The sequence below is a fragment of the Camelus ferus genome, chromosome 16 (assembly GCF_009834535.1).
Source record: "Camelus ferus isolate YT-003-E chromosome 16, BCGSAC_Cfer_1.0, whole genome shotgun sequence".
In the NCBI taxonomy this organism is placed as follows: Eukaryota; Metazoa; Chordata; class Mammalia; order Artiodactyla; family Camelidae; genus Camelus; species Camelus ferus.
The window spans coordinates 13,552,395-13,573,806 of NC_045711.1; the positions used below are offsets into that span (position 1 = coordinate 13,552,395).

At 46.9% G+C, this 21,412-nt stretch overlaps 1 protein-coding gene across 3 annotated transcripts in view; it reads left to right on the plus strand.

The window, feature by feature from the left end:
• The window catches only part of USP43 (ubiquitin specific peptidase 43), a 49,173-nt gene that overhangs the window by 24,934 nt on the left and 2,827 nt on the right, over window positions 1–21,412 (plus strand). For 2 of the 3 annotated variants that reach the window (XM_032498783.1, XM_032498785.1), the window contains 9 exons: window positions 2,123–2,258; window positions 2,360–2,495; window positions 4,468–4,579; window positions 7,682–7,785; window positions 10,705–10,782; window positions 11,470–11,596; window positions 11,692–12,040; window positions 13,635–13,793; window positions 14,679–14,843. In XM_032498783.1, the coding sequence (XP_032354674.1) occupies window positions 2,123–2,258; window positions 2,360–2,495; window positions 4,468–4,579; window positions 7,682–7,785; window positions 10,705–10,782; window positions 11,470–11,596; window positions 11,692–12,040; window positions 13,635–13,793; window positions 14,679–14,843 (1,366 nt within the window). The remainder of the gene's footprint in view (window positions 1–2,122; window positions 2,259–2,359; window positions 2,496–4,467; window positions 4,580–7,681; window positions 7,786–10,704; window positions 10,783–11,469; window positions 11,597–11,691; window positions 12,041–13,634; window positions 13,794–14,678; window positions 14,844–21,412) is intronic. The other variant, XM_032498784.1, reaches the window with a different exon arrangement.

Genomic DNA, 21,412 nt, shown 5'->3' on the forward strand with positions numbered 1-21,412 from the left:
ATCCCCCGCCCTGCCCCCTGAGGACAGGGTAGAGGTGATGGTGGTGAAAAGCAATGTCACATGATGGGAAGGGCTTAGAACGGGGTTCTAATTGTGGTTTGGTCACTTTCTAGTTTTTTGACCTTAGACAGAGTAATTGGTCCTCTGTGTCTTTAACTGTAATATGAAAATTCTACACTTCCCTGGTGACCTCCTGGGATTTTTTTTTTTTCTAAGTGAAAAATATTTTAAGCTTTTTTTTTGTTGAGGAATAACATAGATACAATAAAATGTACAGCTCTTAATGTTATAACTTGTTGAATTTTTACATGCATGTACATCTGTGTAACCACCACGATCACTCAAGCTGCTTCCTGCCCTACCCAGTCAGTCCCTCGGACTTCGGTCCCCATTTTAACGAGAATCTCAAATAGGGGGAAAAAATGTGTGTATCTTGCTTTGTAAGCCCAAAGTGCTATATGGGGATCTATTGAGAGAAGAGAGCAGGACAGTGGGTGAGAAAGAGTCCTGGGGAAAAAAAGGCAGTAATAAAAGATCAAAAGGGGGGCAGTCTGAGAGGTGGAGTTTGAAACATTAAGAGAGTAGAAGGAGTGTCAGGAATTGGAAAGCTGTGATGTGTCTGTGCAGGGAGGTGGTCACTTGAGATGCCTAAGTGCAGGGTGGGCATTTTGATTGCAACTTAAACATCTATTTTGATATTTTGTTTTGACTGGTAAGTTTATTCCAGCTATGATCATGGATGTATTTGGATTCATTTGCATCATTTTATTTTATGCTTTCTATTTACTCTGCTTTTCTTTTGTTTCTTTTTTCTCTACTGCTTCTTTTGGGTTGAGCAATTTTTCTTTATTTCATCTTTCCTAGTTTGGGATATATACATTATATTCCTATGCTCTCACTGGTTATTGTTGACATGTCAACATGCGTGCCTAACATGGTCTTATGTTAATTTTCCCAAACAACACAATTTATGCTTTCATTTCCCATATAGCTTTTCGATTTAGATATTATTGTAGGTGGATATTATTATCCAATATTTGAATCCCTGCTCCCTTTTCTCACAGGTTACAGTAGTGGTAATGGTTGTTATCATTATAGGTTTATATAGCCAGTGCACATTTACGCATATGAATATGTACCATTTTCTTTGGTTCTTACAATTCAAGTTTGCCTTCTGAGTTCAGTTTGTCTGTTTCACCCTGAAATGTATCTTTTACAAGAGAATTTCTCAGCCACTGTGCCCTGAATGGGTTATGAGTGCTGAGTTGTTGGTTCCTTCAGGCTTTCAGGGGACAGAGTTGGGTCTGGGAATAGCCAAGACCCTCAAGGCAGTGACCCCTCTCCTCCACTATAAAACCAGCTTCTTCTGCTCACCTCTGTGTTCCATACAGATATTTCCCATATATGACATAATGTGGAAAAAAAGTCAGCAATACTATTTAGAAGTTTTTTCAGCAGAGTTGTGTTAGTGGTAAACCCCCTCACTTTTTTTTTACCTGAAGTGGGCTTTATTTTAGGCTCCTTTTTAAAAAATTAATTAATTATTTAATTGAAGTATAGTCAGTTTACAATGTGTCAGTTTCTGGTGTACAGCATAATGTTTCAGTCATACATAGACATACATGTATTTGTTTTCATTTCTTTTCATTATAGGTGACTACAAGGTACTGAATATAATTCCCTGTGCTCTACAGTATAAACTTGCTGTTTATTTTATATATACTAATTATTATCTGCAAATCTCAAACTCCCAATTTATCCCTTCCCATCCCCTTCCCCACCTGGTTTAAAAAAAGAAAAAGGCAAATGAACTTATTTACAAAACAGAAACAAACTCACAGACAGAAAACAAACTTAGGCTCCTTCTTGCACGATAGTTTAGCTGGGTATGAAACTTTCGATTTCCGATTTTCTTCTTCCTGCTCTTCCTTCAGCCCTTAGATACTCTGCTGTTGCAGTTGAGTTGCAATCTAATTGTTATACCTGCTGTGTTTTATTACTAAAAATACTTAAAGGAAAGAAAGAGCAAAAGAGAGGTTTAAGGCTCTCAGTCATTTTTAGACTTCTTATTTGTTAAGCTCCCTTTCAGAAACAAGAGGGAAAATGATCCTCCTTGTTCCAGGTGATCTTGGTTGAACTGTATCCCAGTGGACTCCAGCGGTCCTTCTTTGATGAAGAGGACCTGAACACGATTGCAGAGGGAGATAATGTGTATGCCTTCCAAGCCCCCCTGTCACCTGGCCAGGAGATGCTCTCAGGTACCCTCAAAGAGAAGAGCGGCTAGAAGCCAGGGTTCTGACCCAGCAGAGCAGGTCCTTTAAGAATACAAGTGTGTAAGATTATAATGCTCTCTCTTCAGCTCGTCCATCTGTTTTACCAGTATCCCTGCGCCTGTCTGCCCGTGAGGGTCAGCGATTAGCCCTTCCCGTCAACAGTGAGACCAAGGTGCTAATCCTCTTCTGTAACTTGGTGGGCTCGGGCCAGCAGGCCAGCAGGTATGTTTCACTGCATCCTTCTTTTATATGATGTCTGGGATGTGTAGATATGTACTTAGAATTCAGTCTAGAATAACTTCTAATTTGATCAAATTAAATATCCATTCACAAGGTCAATCAACAAGGATTTCTGATCAAGAAATCTGATCAAGATGATCAGAAATAACTGCCTTAAGCAGATAGCAAACATTGTCCTTAATTAAAAGTTAAGCATCAGAGGTTTTCCTGTGGTTTCAGGAATGATTATTATTGCTCTCACCACTGTTTATGCTGGATTGTAAGGCCTACGCAGTGCAGGACAAGAGAAAAGAAACTGCCTGTAGGAGAGAGAAGATAAAATCACCACTCTTTTGCAGATTATTTTATTGTCTGTCCAGAAAACCAGGAACTTGAAGGTGATTAAAACTAATGAAAGAGTTCAAGGAAGTGACTGGTTGCATAACAAATACACCAAAACAGATGGTTTTCTTATAAAATGCAAATAGAAATGTTTAAAAGAGATCACTCCAGTGAAAAATTTTTTGATGGATAAAATGTTGGTAAAAATTTATCAGGGATAACAGACTCATAAGAAAAGCAAGAAAATATTGGGAGAGGGAGAAAGAAGGAAGAAGGATAGTTCTATTAAAACAGAATAAAGTTTTAATTAGTAAAGTATTGTGATATAAGCAGAAGAATATACATATAAATCAATGACCCAGAAAAGGCCAAGTACGTTTTTGTTATGTGATAAAAATGGCGTATGTCATGTTACTAAGGAGTGAATGAATTATTCAATATGTAACACTGGGCTAATTGATTTCTCACTTTCTTTTTATTTTAAATATTTATTTTACTCTTGCCATAAATTAACATTAATTCACAGAAGAATAATATTATTAAATATTAAATTTTTATATTATATGATTAAATTAAATAATATTTAAAAATATTAAATTATTAAAATATTCAGCTTCATTAGTAGCCGAAGAAATTCTGATGGCACTAGCAAGATGCTGGACTTAACCTTTCAGATTATTAAAGGACTTTTAAAAATGGATAATACTCATTCTGGGCAAGTGTCCAAGGAATGGGGCACTTGCCTCACTGGTCAATTCGTGTGGCTTTTCTGGAGGGCAGTTTGGTAATGAATAGCTTTGGTCTCTCATTTCCACTTCTGGAACTTTGTCCCAGAGAAACAGTTAGTCACAGGCACCCAAATGTATATATAAAAGAATGTGTATAGTTCCTGCCATAGGTAAGCATTGCTTAAATAAAAAACTGGAAACCACCTGAGCGCCCAATAATAGATAAGGTATATAAACCCATCTGTGTGTGTATCAGTTGACACCCAGTGCTCCTGCCAGTCCACACGCACCAGCTCACATCTGTGCTGTATTTTAGCAACGTTCGTTCAACAGTAGCATGTTCTTTCTCCATTGGATCTGCACGCAACCTCGAACGGGGTGGCCAGCAAGCAGTCAATGGTCAGTGATTTGTCTGGGGGCACCCACGGCAGAGCTGGAACCCACAGCCACAGCTGCGGCCACAGCAGGCACTCTCAGACCACCAGCTCACTGCTGTGTGTTCATGAAACCAGGATGTGGGAACAGTCCCGGTCACGAGAATATTCCTGATACACAAAGTCATCAGCGTGTCCACTGGACTGGCTTCCCTCTGGGCTCACCTCTGCCTGGCTTTCCTCTGGGTCCCCTGTTCTCTTAGTCTCCTCTCTCTCTGGGGAGGAGGGCATCCCAGCCGGCCGACCATGTGGAACCATCTCTTTCATCGCAGTGTCTCTCTGGCTTTGCTGCTGTTTGCACCGCAGTGTCTCCATTTGCAATGAGGGGCTGCAGTGGGCAACTGTGTGCTGTGCTGGGTGCTTCACTCTTTTCCAGTTGAGAGAAGCCAATGAGTGGAGCGAATGCTTTTGACTGTTGGGCACTGTTGGTTTTTCTTCTGCTGAAATCGCCTCGTTCCCTTGGGTTTCCAGGTTTGGGCCACCTTTCCTGATGAGGGAAGACAGAGCCATCTCCTGGGTCCAGCTCCAGCAGTGCATTCTCGGCAAGGTTCGCTATCTCATGAAGAGTGAGGCCCCTGTGCAGGTCCGTGAGAGTGTGTGTGCGTGTGTGTGTGTGTGGTTGAGGGGAGGTGGGGAAAAGGGGTAGGAACCTAGGGGTAGCTCAGGAATGACAAGAATTCGCTGTCAATTGAGAGTGTTTACATTGTCATATAAAACAACTCTGATTTAGCAGGGAGGGTGTAGCTCAGTGGTAGAGCACATGCTTAGCAATCATAAGGTTCTGGGTTCAACACCCAGTACCTCCTCTAAAAATAAATTAGTAAACCTAATTACCTCCCCCCTGCCAAAAAAAACCCAAACAAACTTAAACATTTGGATTAAAAATTTCAAGGGACTTAGGGTCTAACTTCTGTGGAAAATTAACATTTATGTTTATGTCCAAATATGAAAACCTAGGTAGTAAAATAATTTTGTCCAGTTTTTGAAAATCAGATAAAAACTCAAGGGGAAACACCTTTTTGCCTTGCTCATTTATTTATTCTCAGACTGATAGTTTCCAAATGAAAACAACAAATTCTATAAACCATTCCTTTTAGCCCCTAGAGTATCAGAAACTGTTCTGATGGCTCTTTGGCCAAGAAGACATTGGAATTTTTAGGGACAGGTCAGCAGCCTCAGAATTTTGTATTCCCCTCAACTATTCTCTAAGAACTTTTCACCTGGGAGACGTACCAAATATTTCAGAGGGAATTCTTCATAATTCATTTTCCTTCCTGCTCAAGGAAAACCACACATTTGATTCAGGATTTATACCAAATATCACTTTGTTGAAGTCGTTTTACATTTTACTTTCTGCATCGGTACCGAATCTTTATCTCCGAAGGGTTTTGCTCCATCTACTGCCTAGCAGGTCTGCCACGGTGCCCTAATTAGAAACTCTAACTTCCCTCTAAGTAGGTCAGAATATCTAGTAATAGCTTTAGCCTTCCCCAAGCCCTGTGCTCCTGACTGTTGAAAGTGGATGAAAACACTTTCATGCGAGCGTTGGACTCAGCTGGACTTTTATCCTCCCTGGTCACCCGTGTGCTTTCCCCTCCGCACTTCTGCTGTCTTTTCCATTTTAGAAACTGATCAAGGAATCAATGGGGCCGGCAGAACTCTAACGCAGGCAACGTCCAACTCAGCTACGAATGCTTTTCCACGATTGCGTTGGTGAACGTGTGGACGGGCATGGTTTTCTGCAGGAATAATGTGTACTGAGGCTCCCAGGCTAGCCCACCCACTCAGCCCTAAGGCTTCTAGTACTATCTTTTGAATAATTTGAAAAAAATTTGGAAAGAATTGGTCATTGGTAATAATCTGGAAAGAATACATTCAATCTTCTCAACACGGAATGGGAGAGATGAAAAGAAGTGAATAGCTACCGAGGGTCCCAAAGTGAATTTCCCTAGCCAAGAATAGAGGACAGGAAAATGTCTCTTACAAAAATGACCAATTTGCTGGATGGGATGAATTTGCATGAATAATGAAAAAAACAGATTCATCATTACCAAGACATCTTTCTGGTCACTTTGTAAAGTTTCCTCGTGTGGAAGCAGAGTGAGCTGTCTCCACGTTGTGTCGGTGCCTTGATTATGTCGCTATCCAAACATCAAGGCTCAGTGACAGGGTCCAGGAAAAAAGCACCCCCACCCGACCCCCCCAGTCCCAGATTTAACTAACTTCTCCTTAAGAAGTACACCCTGACATGACCAGCCCTGAATCTAAGACCCTGAAGTCAACTTGCTTCCAGCCACCAGTTTTGTGTTTGCTGAAGCTGCAGGTCAGCTACAGTGTGGTTGTAGTCTAGCCAGGCACCCGCTCCCCGGACATCACTGGCCCCCTGCCCACGGCACGCATCAGCTGCCGCAGCCCGGGAGTCGGCTCACAGCCCCGAGGATGTTTTGGGTCTCGCTGTCTGTCCATGCCTTGTTCCTCTTTCTTCGAATTGTAATCCTTTCCCCCTCTTCTGTCTGAAGTCAGTCTGTATTTCGCCAGTGTGTTTTAAGTAGGAATTTCTGCCTTTTATCTTTGTCAGAGTTGGTAAGAAATTTTTTTATTTTTTCCTGGCTGCAGCCAAGGTCATCAGTGACAATTGGAAGAACTGTATTTCCATTGCTTGACGAGTCCATTGACTTTTTTTTTTTTTTTACTTGTAGTAAAATGTACCCAACATTTATTTTAGCCATTCACAGGTGTAATTAATTATAGTCACAATGCTGCAGAGCCATCACCACCCTACCCCCCCAATTTTTCATCCTCCCCATAAACACTACACCCATTAAACAGCTCCCGCTTCCCCCAGCCTCTAGCCCTTGAGAACCTCCATCCTACTTTCTGTCTCTGTGAATCTGACCATTCTAGGAACCTCATATAAGCAGAATCATACAATATTTGCCCTTCTGTGTCTGGCTTATTTCACTCAGCAAAATATTTTCAAGGGCCATCCTTGTTGTAGCATGCGTAAGCATTGTCCCCCTTTTTAAGGCTGAGTGATACTCCATTGTGTGTATAGACCACATTTGTTTGTCCACTCATCTGTTGACAGACACTTGGGTTGCTTCCACCTGTTGACTATTGTGAATCATGCTGTTTAAGGCTGACTTCAATTTCAGAAAAGTTAGAATATGAAAAAAAGTACATCTTAGAATAAAAACATAGATAGTATTCTTTTTACGTGGCTCATTTTGAAATGTATAAATACTTACTTAGCTTTTGGTATGGAAAGTATTCACCAACTTGCTTTTTAGATAATTGCCTCATTTTGGTAATTTGGTGACGATCATAACCATCTTCATAATGTAAATTAAATTACCTGTTAATAATTAAACAACACAATTGGTTTGATTTCCCATTTACTATGCCAACAGTTCCTCCAATTAAACATGTGTTGTTTTAAAATACTGTGATCATTGTTTTGGAAATTTTAATGTGTTAAATGGTGTTAGATCACTATTAAAAGGTGCACCCTTGTCTCTTAAAAAATTGAAGGCTTTCTGTCTCTAGGTTTGGAATAGTCATATTAAGGGAATATTCAAAATATAACGTGAACGAAAGGTTACTCTTTGGAGTAACTTCTTTGCACCTAACAGTCTGATTGACACCAACGTGCATGGTGACCTGCTTCCTGTTCTTATCTCGGCAGAACCCGGGATCCCTGTTTGCCATCCGGGTCGTGGGGCTCTCCCTGGCCTGCAGCTACTTGTCCCCACAGGACAGTCGGCCCCTCTGTCACTGGGCAGTTGACAGGTAAGCAGATGGTCCAGACCTGGTAAGAGAATGAATGTGTTCTTACGTGACTAGACGCCTTTAAGACTGTGCATCAGTTCAACAGATGACAGTCTTTGCTACTCTTGGTCCCTGACATCTCCAGCACCAGCGATGGTGTTAGGTCCTTATACTCCTTCCGTGCCTTCAATCCTTACGTCTCGAGAGATCCTGATGGTGTCTTCAAAGATGAGGAGACACCGAGGTTCCCGGAGATGAGTTAACGTGATCACACTCACTCGGCTAGTTAGTGGCTGAGCCTGAATTTGTGAATTTGAACCCAGGATGGTTCTGACTTAAAAAACCCATTCAGTGAGGCTGGGTTACCAAATTCAACCTGAATGCCAGCTCTTGAGTAAGGGAGAATATTACCACTGAATCCTTGGCCCCAACTGAAGAAGATTGCGGACTGTGGCTGAGGGGTGAGGCAAGCGTGGCCTTGTCTCCTGTGGTTCCGACCCGGATTCTCCCCACCTTCCACTGCAGACTTCTTGAGAAGCAATCCAAGGGGCAAGCACGATATCTGAGAGGAGGTTTTGCTCATAAATTGTCTAGCACTTTTGCTCATTTCCCCACAGATGTAAAGTTCTCAGGGAGGCTCTCAGTTTCCCTGGCTTGGCCAGCCAAAGCTGACTGAATCCAGATGTGGGCGTGATCCTGTGATTTCTAATAAGAAATCCATATTTGGTCTTCTGCTTCTGGCCCGAACCTCCTACAACCCTTGGAATTTCCCAAGTGAGATGGGCGGTAAATGTATCGACGTTCGTAACAAACCCCTTTCCACCACGCCAGAGCTGATGTTAGTGAGGTGGCTTTTGGAAAGCACCTAAGGTTGGGGCTGGTGGCCAGGAGAACAAATCATGTGATTAGAGGTTGGAACTTTCAGTCCCACTTCCCTGAGCGAAGGAGGGGAGAGGGTCTGGAGGTTGAGTTGACTGCCAACTGCCGTTGACCTAATGAGTCATGCCTATGTGATGAAACCATCATCAAACCCCCAGAGGACGTTGTTCGGAGAGCTCCCAGGTTGGTGAACACGAGGAGGTTCTGGGGGAGTGGCTGCTCGGAGCGCGTGGAAGCTCTGCCCCCCTTCCCACGCGCCTTGCCCTAAGCCTCTCTTCCATCTGGCTGTCTCTGAGTTATATCCTTTTATACTAAACGGCCAATCTCATAAGCAAACAGTTTCTCTGAGTTTTGTGAGCCACCCTAGCAAATTAATGGAACCCATAGAAGAGGTCATGGGAACCTCCAATCATAGAGCCAGTCGGTCAGAAGCACTGGTGACAACCTGGACCTGTGACTGGCACCCGAAGGGGGTGAGGGTAGTGGGGGCCGTCTTGTAGGACTGAGCCCTCAGCCCGTGGGATCTGATGCCACCTCCAGTGGACAGTGTCCGAATTGAGTCAGTTGCTTGGTGATGTGAGGGGAAAAAAAAAAGAAATACACTTTGGATTTGGTGTCAGAATCATTTTAGGGCAGGGCCCCTCCCTTTAAAAATAGACAGGAACCAGGGTAGGGGCAAGCCAGAAGGTTCTGGGCCATACGCCCCATTGGCACGTCTTCGGCTGGTTGCTTTACAGAGTTAAGGAGGCAGGAGGGGTGTCAGCCAGGACCTGCTTGGGTCCGACAGGAAGAGAGAACACGGGGCAGGGGTCCCTGAGAAGGGTGCCCTCACGCACTCTTTGTTGAAGAAGAGAGCTGTGCCGCTCAAGTGGGCTGCACTCTCGTGGTGCCACCCCGGAGGCTGGTGGTCACCGGTCCATGACAAGAACTTGGAAGGAAGCACTGAGAAACTTTAAAGCCCTTGACAGAGCGATTTACAGCATGATGGATATCATAATTTTTTTTTCTCGAGCTTGTGTTTTGTCTGTCCCCCCCCCCCATTACATTTCTGTTCTATTTTACAAAAGTATTGGTCTGTAAACTATCATTTAAAAAACAGTAAAAATATTGTTGGTTTTAGAAACCAACCCACTAACAGGCCTTGCATGGTAGGTGGCTGAAGACACTGGAAAAGAGTCTAGTTGTCCAAGAAGCAGACCTGCTGAAGGAAGCCCTCCCGCAGGCCGCAGCCCTTCCAGTCACCGCCACCTCCACGCCGCCCGGCCCCACCTCCTCCCTCCCTCCCACAGCTCCCCCAGCATCTGGTAGCCTCAGCCTCGCCTCCTTCGCAGAGCCCTGCGTTCAGCCCCTTGGCCTCCCTATCCCAGCACGTTTTGTTCTCCTAGAAATTTCTTCCTTCTTTTAAACTGTGGCAAATACACATAATATAAATATGCCATCTTAACCATTTTTAAGTGTTCAGTTCAAGAGTCTTAAGTACAGCCATCGCCAGCTGTCCATCTTCAGATCTCTTCATTTTGCGGAACTAAAACTCAGTCCCTGTTAGACAGTAGCTCTCCACCCCTGCACCCCTCAGCTGCGGGCGGCCACCCCCCTGTTTCCCATCGCTGTGTGTGTGGCCGCTCCAGGGACCTGCTATAAGTGCAATCGTCCAACACTTGTTCTTTTGTGATTTGCTTGTTTCACGCAGCGTCATGTTTTCAGGTTCATTCACATTGGAGCCTGTGTCAGAATTTCTTTCCTTTTTAAGGCTGAATAATATTCTGTTGTATGGATGCACCACATTTTATCTTTCTTCTAGAAAGATTTGTTTCCTTGAAGTGTTCCTCTCCCTGTCCGGGGGCCGCAGCATCCCCCCGACCCACTGCATGCCCCCTCGGTGCTCCATGCCTGGGTGATCCTGCCTCGGCTCTGGTCAAGCTGGGGTGCTTCTCCCAGACACACCTTGTTCATCAGGGTGCTGCCACGTTTCCCCCCGCCCCAGACCTGGAGGTGCCCATCCACAGGGTCGGGTACATTCTGTGAGTTCAAGACCTGACGGGCTCCGTGCTCTCTCCCTAGGGCCCTGCACCCCAGGAGGCCGGGGGGCCCCCCGCACGTCAAACTGGCTGTGGAGTGGGACAGTGGCACCAAGGAGCGGTGAGTCCCGCAGAGGAGACGGGGCCTGTTCTGTGGCAGTTCCCCCGGCGTGACTGTCGGGTGTAGGCGTGCCTCCTGGACGCCGGGTGACCCAGTCCTCCGAGAAGCCCCGCTGGCACTTGTCAGTGTATAAACAACAGTGACAGGAATAGCAATGATGACGGCGCTGGGTGGTGGCACTGGTTGTGTCACTCATGCTTGTAAACGGTGAGGTGACGCTCACCCTCCCCCTGCGCCGGTCACTGCTCCGGCGCTTTACAGACATGCAGTTTATTTCACGCATTACATCCTATGAGGAGTGTGGAAACCGAAGCACACAGAAGTTAAACGGCTGCTCAGTGTCACACAGCTCATGTGTGGCAGAGCCAGGGTTTGAACCCAGGCTGCCTGGCTCAAGCCCGTGCTCTTAACCACCCAGCGTGGCTGCTTCTCTAACCCTGAGGGCACTCGCTCTGCTTTGGGAAAGGACCTTGTTCGGCCCAGTATTTCTAAGTCTCCTACTGATGCCAGGCCCCTGCACCCCAGCATGAAACAAAGCAGGGTAGCCAAGGACCTGGTCCCTCCTGGAGCTGGTAGGGGAGACCGAGAATGCCAGTAAAATCGAGCGGGAGCCCTAGGAAGGGGGCCCTGCCGCGCCGGCAGATGCCAGGCGCCCACACGCCCTCTGTCTGCTCTGCCCCCGCGCAGCCTGTTCGGGAACCTCCGGGAGGAGCAGGTGCAGGACGCGGACAGCGTGTGGCGGCAGCAGCAGGCGCACCAGCAGCCCAGCTGCACCCTGGACGAATGTTTCCAGTTCTACACGAAGGAGGAGCAGGTCCTGGCTGGGCAGGGGGCTGGGGGGGGGGTCTCGGCGGGTGGGCCGTGAGCCTGGGGGTGGGGGCCTCACGGGCCCGGTGGCTTCCTTTCCAGCTGGCCCAGGACGATGCGTGGCGCTGCCCCCACTGCCAGGCCCTCCAGCAGGGCGTGGTGAAGCTGAGCCTGTGGACCCTGCCAGACATCCTCATCATCCACCTCAAGAGGTTCTGCCAGGTCGGGGAGAGGAGAAACAAGCTCTCCACGCTGGTGAAGTTCCCGCTCTCCGGCCTCGACATGGCTCCCCACGTGGCCCAGAGGAGCGCCGGCCCCAAGGCCACACCCGGCCCCTGGCCTTCCTGGAAGCAGCCGGCCTGCCTGCCCACCAGCTACCCACCCGACTTCCTCTACGACTTGTACGCTGTCTGCAACCACCACGGCAGTTTGCAAGGTGGGCATTACACAGGTGAGCCTGCCTCTCGGACCGTGGCTGTGGCCCGGGCCTCCAGACGCCCCGGGAAGAGGCACCCCTGGGCTGCCGGGCATTGGCACAAGCAGACCCCTCACCTGCCGCATGTCCCAGCACCTGCCGGGGTGGGAAGGGCGGGTCCAGGTGTAGAGTGGAGTCAGGTTGGTGGTTGGGATAGAAAGTTTACAGCCTGAGTTTTCGACTGTACGAAATATGGGAGGGTGGCTGTTGGAACCCAGGGAGTGACGTTTATCCTCATCTGTGATCCGATTCAAGGACTCTTACTTAACAGATTTGGTGTTTTTTATTTCTCTGGGGTACATTTAATTGTGAATCCCTTGGAGGAACTTGAGAGGAGTGAAGGATGGAAGGACAGAAACAGAGAGCTGGACACCTCATTCAGTTGTTCCTCATCACATACCTTGGTCTGTTCTAGAATCATATGAATTATTTCATCTTTGGAAAAAATGAAAATATCTCATTTTTTTAAAAGTGTGCTGTTCCTAGTGTACTAGTAATGTCCCTGCAGTTTAGAAAACACTGGACTGTATAAAAATCCAAGATCATCACTCATTTATTCGTTGAACAAATATTTATGAAGGCCCCCTTCTGTGCCAGGCCCTTGCCATGTGCTGCAGCCTCTGTTTAAAATGGTTTTTACATTTTAAAAAGTAGTAAAAACAAAACAAAATAAAACAAAAAACTAGCAAGAAGAATACATGGCAGAAACTGTGTGTGGCCACTGGTGACCTGCAGAGCCTGAAACATTACAGACAGAAGTTGGCTGGCTCCCGGATTGGGGTGTTATGACACCGTCTACTGGGTCCAGGAGGAAAGAGAGGAGTATTTCTCGTACTTGTTTGGAAGGGGGTGAGAATCTTACTTATGAACGTTTTCTTAGATGTCTGACTGCAGGTCTTAGGCAGGAGAGAAGTGTGCCGTAATCCAGCTGCCTGATTTCATTGCACACTGACTCAGAGGGGTGCGTTCTGAAGCTTCTCAGAAGAACTGCGTGAACACTGGCATTGTTGCCTGGGGCTCCCATAAATAACTCGGGACTCCCTTTTTAAATTATCTTTTTTTTTAAATTATCTTTCATCATTCAGGTTTGCCAGAACATCACAGTAGGCATGAAGGGAAAAATAACTGTATTTTTTCAATGCAATCTATCCGAAGTATATTATATGAAACCACAACATTAGCTCTTAGGGAAAAAAAAAAAGCATTCAAAAATCAATTTGCAGTTAAGGTTAAAGATTAAAACCAACGATGTCCAAGTAAACCACGTACAAAGTTTAAATGCAAATCGCGTTTTCATTCCAATGGGGACTCCCCTTTTATTGGAGGTTTTGCCTGAGCAAGCCCTGCAACATAGGATTTGTTCGTGGTGCCACAGCTTCCTTTATCCCTGAGCATCTGGGAGTGTAACTGATGGATCCTTTCTGATTCCACAAAAATCATTTCTGGCTAAAAATGGACCAGTGTTTCTCATTCTGTTACAAACGTCCGCTTTTCAGCTATACCAGCGGGAAATGTCTTCCTGCTTTTGTGGGGCTGCAGTAATGGGGCCTTGGGGTTTGGACCTTCGCAGCCTACTGCCGGAACTCTCTGGACGGCCAGTGGTACAGTTATGATGACAGCACGGTGGAACCGCTTCTAGAAGACGAGGTGAATACCCGAGGCGCTTACATCCTGTTTTATCAGAAGAGAAACAGCATTCCTCCCTGGTCGGCCAGCAGCTCCATGAGAGGTAGGTGCTGCTGCTGGTTCCAGGCGAGAGGAGGGCCGGGGACCGGGAAGATGCTCCACCGAGCATCCAGGGTCCGGAGAGGTAGGCAGGGGCCTGAGCGAGGGAGCTCTGACTGCAGACTAGTGTCCCACTTGTGAGGATGTGGGATGGACATGCTGGAATCCAAGAGTGGGAAGAGGAAAAGGAGTCACATTTTGCATCTGGCAGGTGGCTCTTGGGAGTGTGGGAGTCCTCATCCCCAGTCTCACTCCTGTGAAGCCAGATTTTAATTAAGCTTGTGCAACATAAACCTGTATTCGTCCCATTAGAAAGGAAAGGGCAGTTACAAGGGGCGTGGGGCCTTAACAGCAAACAGCTACTTAACCACATGCCAGGGCCAGGTCTGTTAGGCAGCCTCAGACTTGCGTGGCAGCCTGAAGGGAAAAGAAGGGTCAAAACCGACCGTTTTGTGGGACTTACCTCACTCTGCAAACTAGCCATCCTTATCTTTGGGGGTAAAAGAGCATTCAAAAAAATTCCTCAGGTATTTTCCCCCCAAACGCTTGGAAAATGGCCGAATAAAACCAACATGCGCCAGGAGGTCTAAATCCGCCGATGTGCCAAGTCTGCCTTTTCACTGGAAGATAGATGTAGAAAGAGTAAAACATATGCCATATTTGGAAAACTGGAGTTGGCGACCTGTGGTTTCGTGAAAAGCATTTCGGTATTCATCAACACAGTGTCCTTTCTGTGCCCCGGCGCCTTCCCGCGAGCGCAGGTTCTCCTCTAGCCGTCATCAGTAATCCTGGTCGGGGCTCGGGAGGTGAACCCGGCCGTGAGACGCACCCCGGGGGCCCTGAAGGATGGCGTGGGGCCCAGCCTGCCCTGTCTGTGCTCCCTCCGCAGGTTCCACCAGCTCCTCCTTGTCTGACCACTGGCTGCATCGGCTCGGGAGCAGTAACAGCAGCACGCGGGGCAGCCTGCTGTCCTGGAGCTCTGCCCCCGCTCCTGCCCGGCCCCGGGCGCCGGGGCCTGCCTTCTTCACAAACAGCCTCCCCCGGCAGGAAAAGGGTACGTTTTATCACGCTCGTTAAATTTGCTGATCTTGCTTTCATTTTCCATGACAACCGTGGCTCCTCATCTTTACGGAAGTGCTGGCACTTCGTGGCCTGGAGTGTTTCTATAAAGAGTCCGTCATAGTGAGAGGTTTGGTCATTGCGCAGATCAGGTCTCCCGGGACCTAGCCCGCCCTGTCCGCTGCCCTCCAGCCGCAGGTACCTTCTTCCTCTGCTCCCTGGAGCCGACCATCTAAAGGGGGGAGACAGTGCATCAGCGAGTAAAGGAATATGATGACAGTGCCGTAAAGCAGGGAGAAGGGCGAAGAGGGAGCTCATCAGAGGAGGAAGGTATCTAGGCTGGGGGTGGGGGAGAAGGGGTGCAGAGAGGACGGGGGTGGCGGGGAAGGCCCTTTCGAGGGAGTGAATTTGGAACACAGACGTGAGTGCGAGTGAGTCACGTAAAGTCTGGGCATGTGCTCCAGGCAAGGAGCTGTTGGGAATAAATATATAATGGTCGCATCTCAAAGCTGCAGGTGGTTTTCGATTATCATGGAATCCAGCCCTCTGATTATTACAGTCTATGTATCAAAGTTTGGTTAATTATTCCTTGATGTTCAGCATTTTGGCTCCCAAAATCTCACCATTAGAATGTGAATGGGACCACCTCTCCCACGTGTATCACGTTGGTCTGATTTCCTTAGCATCCACTATTTGATGCATTATATATATTCTGACATTTCTTTTTCCTTTACATTTTTATGATTGCACATTTAGGGTAGTGTCTGGTGAACACAAAAGGCGTTCTTTCCCAAGCTTGTCCATCCACCACCAGCATGAGTCTCTGACAGCCTCATAAGTTCATCTCAGTTCTGTCCAGAGGCCTAGGACCTTGGGCCATGTCTCAGTTCTCCCAGGGAGAAATGTGTTTCACACCCCCTGTAGGAGACAGCTTCAAAAGATGGCCAGCTTTTCCACAGGGTGCTCAGACAGCGGTGAGGCCCAGCTCCAGAAAACTCCCCAGAGAGACCGCGAGGGCCGGCGGAGAAGTAACATTGACAGATAACTGTCCCCCCGGGCCCCTGCAGGCATTTTACTTACCTCATCGACTCAGATGAGAGGTGGAATTCTAGCCCTTTTGCAAAGGAGAAAGCTGATCTTAGGAAGTAACCAGTCACGGGAACTCCTGGGAGGTAGCCGGGCTGCAAATAGGTCTGCTCCCTCTGGCAGCCGGAGTCCTGGCGGCGTGGCTCCAAACTCAAGTTTATGCCATTCAGACACTGCAAGAGCCTTGCTTCCACAGGGAGCGTTCCCCCTCTTGGGGTTTGAATAAAACGGCGATAGATTTTGAAATCTGTTGGAGAGGCTCTGAGATGGTTGAGAATCCGGCCTGATTTTCCTGTTAGATCAAAATCCAGCATATAGGTTTTCAACAGAGGTTTAGTACTACATCCTCTCCCCACGGGGATGTCAAATGAGCAGAGGGGACAACTGGCATTTAGTCCCCAGCGGGCGGGGATGCTAAGTGGCTTGCAGTGTCCAGGAATGGTACCAGTCAGTACAGACTTGTCCCTCCCAAATCCCAGCAGTCCCCTGTAGGGAAATACTGACCTTCTGCGAGCTCTGGTTATAGGGACTTCACAGTTGTGAAGGCATTTTAAACTAAAACAAACAGATCCAAGTTTTGTGGGGACTGCAGTTCATATCATTGGGGATGGGTGTTGGGACAGGCTCTGTAAGAGAAAGAACATAGATACACCTTACTTTTGCAATTGTATGAAAATGTGACTGTGTGAAAAAATTGCAAAGGTCCTTCACAGAGGAGGAGGCCTGGGGCTAAAGCATTTCAGTGTTGGTGCTCCTGACAGTAAATGTCTTCTGTGGCTTTTTATCGAGCCTCAAAGGTTTTGTTTTCTCTTTCTCAGTGCTTTCCAGAGAGTGTGTTATTTCAGGTTTTGATTTCCTCTTTCATCTCAAGGTTATCTGGGTGTTTCAAGTATTTAAGAGTTTTTGGTCAGTTTTTATTCTTTATACCTAATTTTACAGATTGTGATTCAAGAATATGGTTTTCAAAAATGATTCCCTTTTTGTGATCAAGTTAGTACATGGTGATGATTTTGTCAGTGTTGTGTGCGAACACAAAATAATGGACATTGTCTGTTTGGGGGATGGGAGCTTTATATCTTAACGACTAAATTAGGTGAATTAGTTGTTGTATTTAACTTCTCCATGTCTTTTTTAACTGAAGTATACTTGATTCATAATGTGTGAGTTTTTGGTGCACAACATAGTGATTCAGTTATTTATATATATATGTGTGTGTGTGTGTGTGTGTATACACTTTTTCATATTCTTTTCCATTATAGGTTATTACAAGATATTGAATATAGTTCCCTGTGGTATACAGTAGGACCTTGTTGTTTATCTATTTTATATATAGTAGTTTGTATCTGTTAATTCCAAACTCCTGATTTATCCCTCCCTGACGCCATTCCCCTTTAGTAACCATGTTTGTTTTCTGTCTGTGAATCTGTTTCTGCTTTATAAATAAGTTCATTCATATCATATTTTAGATTCCACATATAAGTGATATCATATGATATTTGTCTTTGTCTGACTGACTTAGTATCATAATCTCTAGGTCCATCCATGTTGCTACAAATGGTATTATTTCATTCTTTTTTGTGGCTGAGTAGTATTCCATGTGTGTGTGTGTGTGTGTGTGTGTGTGTGTGTGTGTGTGTGTGTGTGTGTGTGTGTGTGTATACACCACATCTTTATCCAGTCATCTGTCAGTGGACATTTGGGTTGCTTCCATGTCTTGGCTGTGGTAAATAGTGCAGCTGTGAACATTGGGGTGCAGGTGTCTTTTCAAATTAGAGTTATGTCTGGACATATGCCCGGAGTGGGATTGCTGGGTCATACAATAACTGTATTTTTAGTTTTTTAAGGAACTAAAAACTGGTTTGGGGGGTTTTTTAATGACAAAAATTCAGAGCCTATCTTATCAGTCCATTCATACTTACTGTAACAACTACAACACTTGATTTCATTTCATTTAAAACATTTTTTCTATGACTGTTACTTTTTTCTTATTTTTACTGATTTGATCATGCTGCTGTGTGTTCCCTTTTTTCCCCTCATTCACTTGGAAAGTTCTGTTCTTTTCCATCTTGTTCATGGTTACTTTATGTTTCCCAATATTTATTTCCCAATATTCCCCACGTATATTTATGTTTCCTATTAGTATATGGATATGAGAAGCCTGCTATTTCCCTAGAGTCATCTATTCCATCGCTGCCTGCTCTCTCTCCCCGGATAGGAGGAGACCTGCAGAACGCTTCCACGCCATCCCCCGCCTCCCCAAAATGAGAGTGTTGAAATGCTTTCACACGTTCCCTCAGTCTGTGCTAGGAACTCCCCTACATCAGTCCTCAACTCTTAGGTTTCACTGAGGTGTTTTCATACTCTGTTCCAGACTGTAGTCAGAGTTCCTTCTGCAGTCCCTCTCCCCGTCCCCAACACACTCCTTTAACTTTCTGTAACACATTCTGAGACCATGTGTAGGGGGTGGAACATGATTGCAGGGTCCCCTGAACACCCCTGTCTGCCTTCTTTTTGTCACCCTGGCACTTGAGGTCTTGGTTCTTCGGTGCTTGGTCAAAGGTCTTTTCAGATATGCCAGATATGCTGACTCTTTGCGCGGCCGCAAATATTTCCCCCCTGCAGAGGGGGTGCAGCTTGGCTGGGGCAGGGCTCTTGGGTTGCAGTCCTTTTCTCTCGGGCGTCTGTGGGTGTTTTCCACGGTCTTCCAGGCCCCAGGGTCGCAGGTGAGACGTTCTTCTTTTTCATGTGAGAGTCACTTGTTCTTTCTGGCTGGAAACTTTTACGATTCTGCCGTGACCTTAGAGTTTAGAAATTCTACTCGCATATGCCTGGGTCTGTGTTTGTTCACCAGCCCTGCCTGGAACTTGGGGAGTCCTCTTCTTCTGAAGATGCAGGCTTTTCTTTAGGGAAACACTCTTCTGTTTAATTCTTGTCTCTCCTATTTTTCAAATTCCTGTTATTTGCCTGTTAGTTCTCATAGTTTTGTCCTCCCAGTCTCCTAGCTTTTCCCGGTGATTTCTGTCTCTTTCTCACTTTGTTGCTTTCACAATTATGAAATCTGTGGGATTTACTGAATTTCACAGATTTCAAGATAATTTCAGGCCACTGAAAATTTCAGTTTGAGTCTTCGCCATGACCCTGCATGCTTTCAATTCAGGTACTGAATTTTAAAACCTTGAAAGCACATTTTCCAGTCCCCTGTTGTTCTGCACTTAAATCTCCTTGAGAGCTTTGATTTTTGTCTATTTTCTCTGATGGCTCCGTTTCCAGCGGTTCTGTTTTTTCTTATTCTTTGACTGCCAGACCCCTGTATGTATGTTATTTTTCAGTTTCTTCCCATGGGGGCTTCCCTCCACCCCGTCCTGTTGCAGGTGGGATAAGGGTGGCCAGAGGAGGCCCCGCCCCCTGCTCACAGCACACACCGTCCGGTTGGGCAGATGCCCTGTTTCACTAGCCCAGAAGAAAAAGTCACAGAGGAACGGACGTGGCATTTCTCAAGTGAAGCATCCGCCAGCTCCCGGGTCGCTATGTGGTGCGGGCTGTGCCCACTGGGCCGCACAGGCACCATCTGGGTGAGGAGGGCTCCTGGGGCCCTGGGAAGCTGTTCTGTATGCTCTGGGGCTTGTACAGATTTCTGGAAGTACTTAACCGTGGGTGTCCTCAGTGTGGCGTCAGAGTCTAGACCCTACCTGGTTCTCAAGCCAGACTGGGCGTGAGCAGGACCACAGATTCTCCAGCGGGAAGGAAGCATCGCCAAGGGGTCTCTGAACACCACCGCTGCCTCTGGCTCCCAGCATCTCGGGAGGCCCAGCTCCCTAGGGGAGGAGCAGCGGGGCCGGGGCCGGGCCGGGGCCGCCCCTCCCCCGCCCGGCCTGGCCCCCGGAAGGGAGATGCTTGCTGAGCAGGAAGCGCTGCATCGGCGTGGGCGTGCTCCCGCGCATCTCTCCGCGTATTTCTCCGCGTGTCTAAAGCTCTGGCTCCCTCTCTGATCCAATGAAGAGAATAAAAGAAAATAATGGGGGTGGCCGACGTGCTTTCTCACTGCGTTTTGAGTAGGAGGAGCCGGGCGCTGCGTGGGCACCTGTGGTCCAGGGACGTGCAATGAGCTGCCACTGCGGTGCTGCGGGCAGCCCGGGCCCTTCCACCCTCGGGGGAAGGATGGACAGTGTGCCAGGGCCGCTGCCAAGCCATCCGCCACCTGCCAGGGCTGCAGGCCGATTGTCCCGTTTTGAAAGGCTGAAAGTCGCCGCTTTGTCCTCCTCCTACAAAGCTTCCCTTTCTGCCCTTCCCGGGGCTGTGGCTTCTCACACGTCTCAGTCCTCGGGACAGGGTTGGTTTGGTTTTTTTTGTTTGTTTGTTTTGAGTTTTTGTTTTTCCCCTCCAAGGTGTGAGAATTTAGTGGTGGAGGGCCGACGTCAATCGGGACTGGAATTACAAAGTATTTTGGGTGAGATTGTGTGTACTGCTGGCTAATCTAAAGAAGTGCTTTAAAGAAAACAAAAAACAAACAAAAAAACCTAAAGATGATCTGTGAAAAATCCGAAAGGCAAGGTCCGCGGAACCTCTGAGATGCTGTCCTTCCCTCGCGGGGCTGATGGGCGTCTGCAGCCTCTCAGTCCAGGCACCTCCACCCTTGGTGACATCTGCAGGCTTGCCCTGTTCCTCTGAGCTCCCTGAGCCCCTGCCTGTGCCTCTGTGGACCCTTAGTTGCTCTCCGTACAGCTCCTCCGGGTTGTCTGTGCTAATCACGGGGGGCTGACCGGGCTCCGTGGTGAGAGGGCACAGCTGTGGAGGAGAGGCTGGTGCACCTGACCTCGGGTCTTTCTCTGAATCGTGTGACTGGCCCTGTGCCACGTGGGCTGTGTGTTTCAGCTGAAGATTTCTTTCTCAGGGATGACAGGCGTCTTGTAAATCAAGGTGCCTTAACAGACTTTTTTTTACTTTTGTTATTGTGTTCAAAGACACATAGTGGAATTTACCATCTTAACCATTTATTTTTTTAGTTGAAGTATAGTTGATTTACAGTGTGTTAGTTTCTGGTGTACAGCACAGTGTTCAGTTACACATATTTATACATATTCTTTATCATTATAGGTTATTATAAGATATTGAATATACTTCCCTTAACCATTTGTAAGTGTACAGTTCAGGGGTATTAAGTACATTCGCGTTTTTGTGCAGCTGCCAGCAGCATCCGTCCCTAGAACTCTTTTCATCTTGTAAGTCTGAAACTCTATACCTTTTCCCACCCCTACCCGTCACCCCAGCCCCTGGCAACCACCTTTATCCTTTCCGTCTCTCTGACTTTTGACTACCCAGAGTAGCTCATAGAGTGGACTCACACAGTATGTGTTTTTTTGTGACTGGCGGTTTGGCGCTCCTTGAGATTCCATGGGAACTTTGGGGTGGGTTTTCCTATTTCTGCTCAAAACTTCACTGGGATTTTGATAGGGGTCGCATTGACTCCGTAGATTGCTT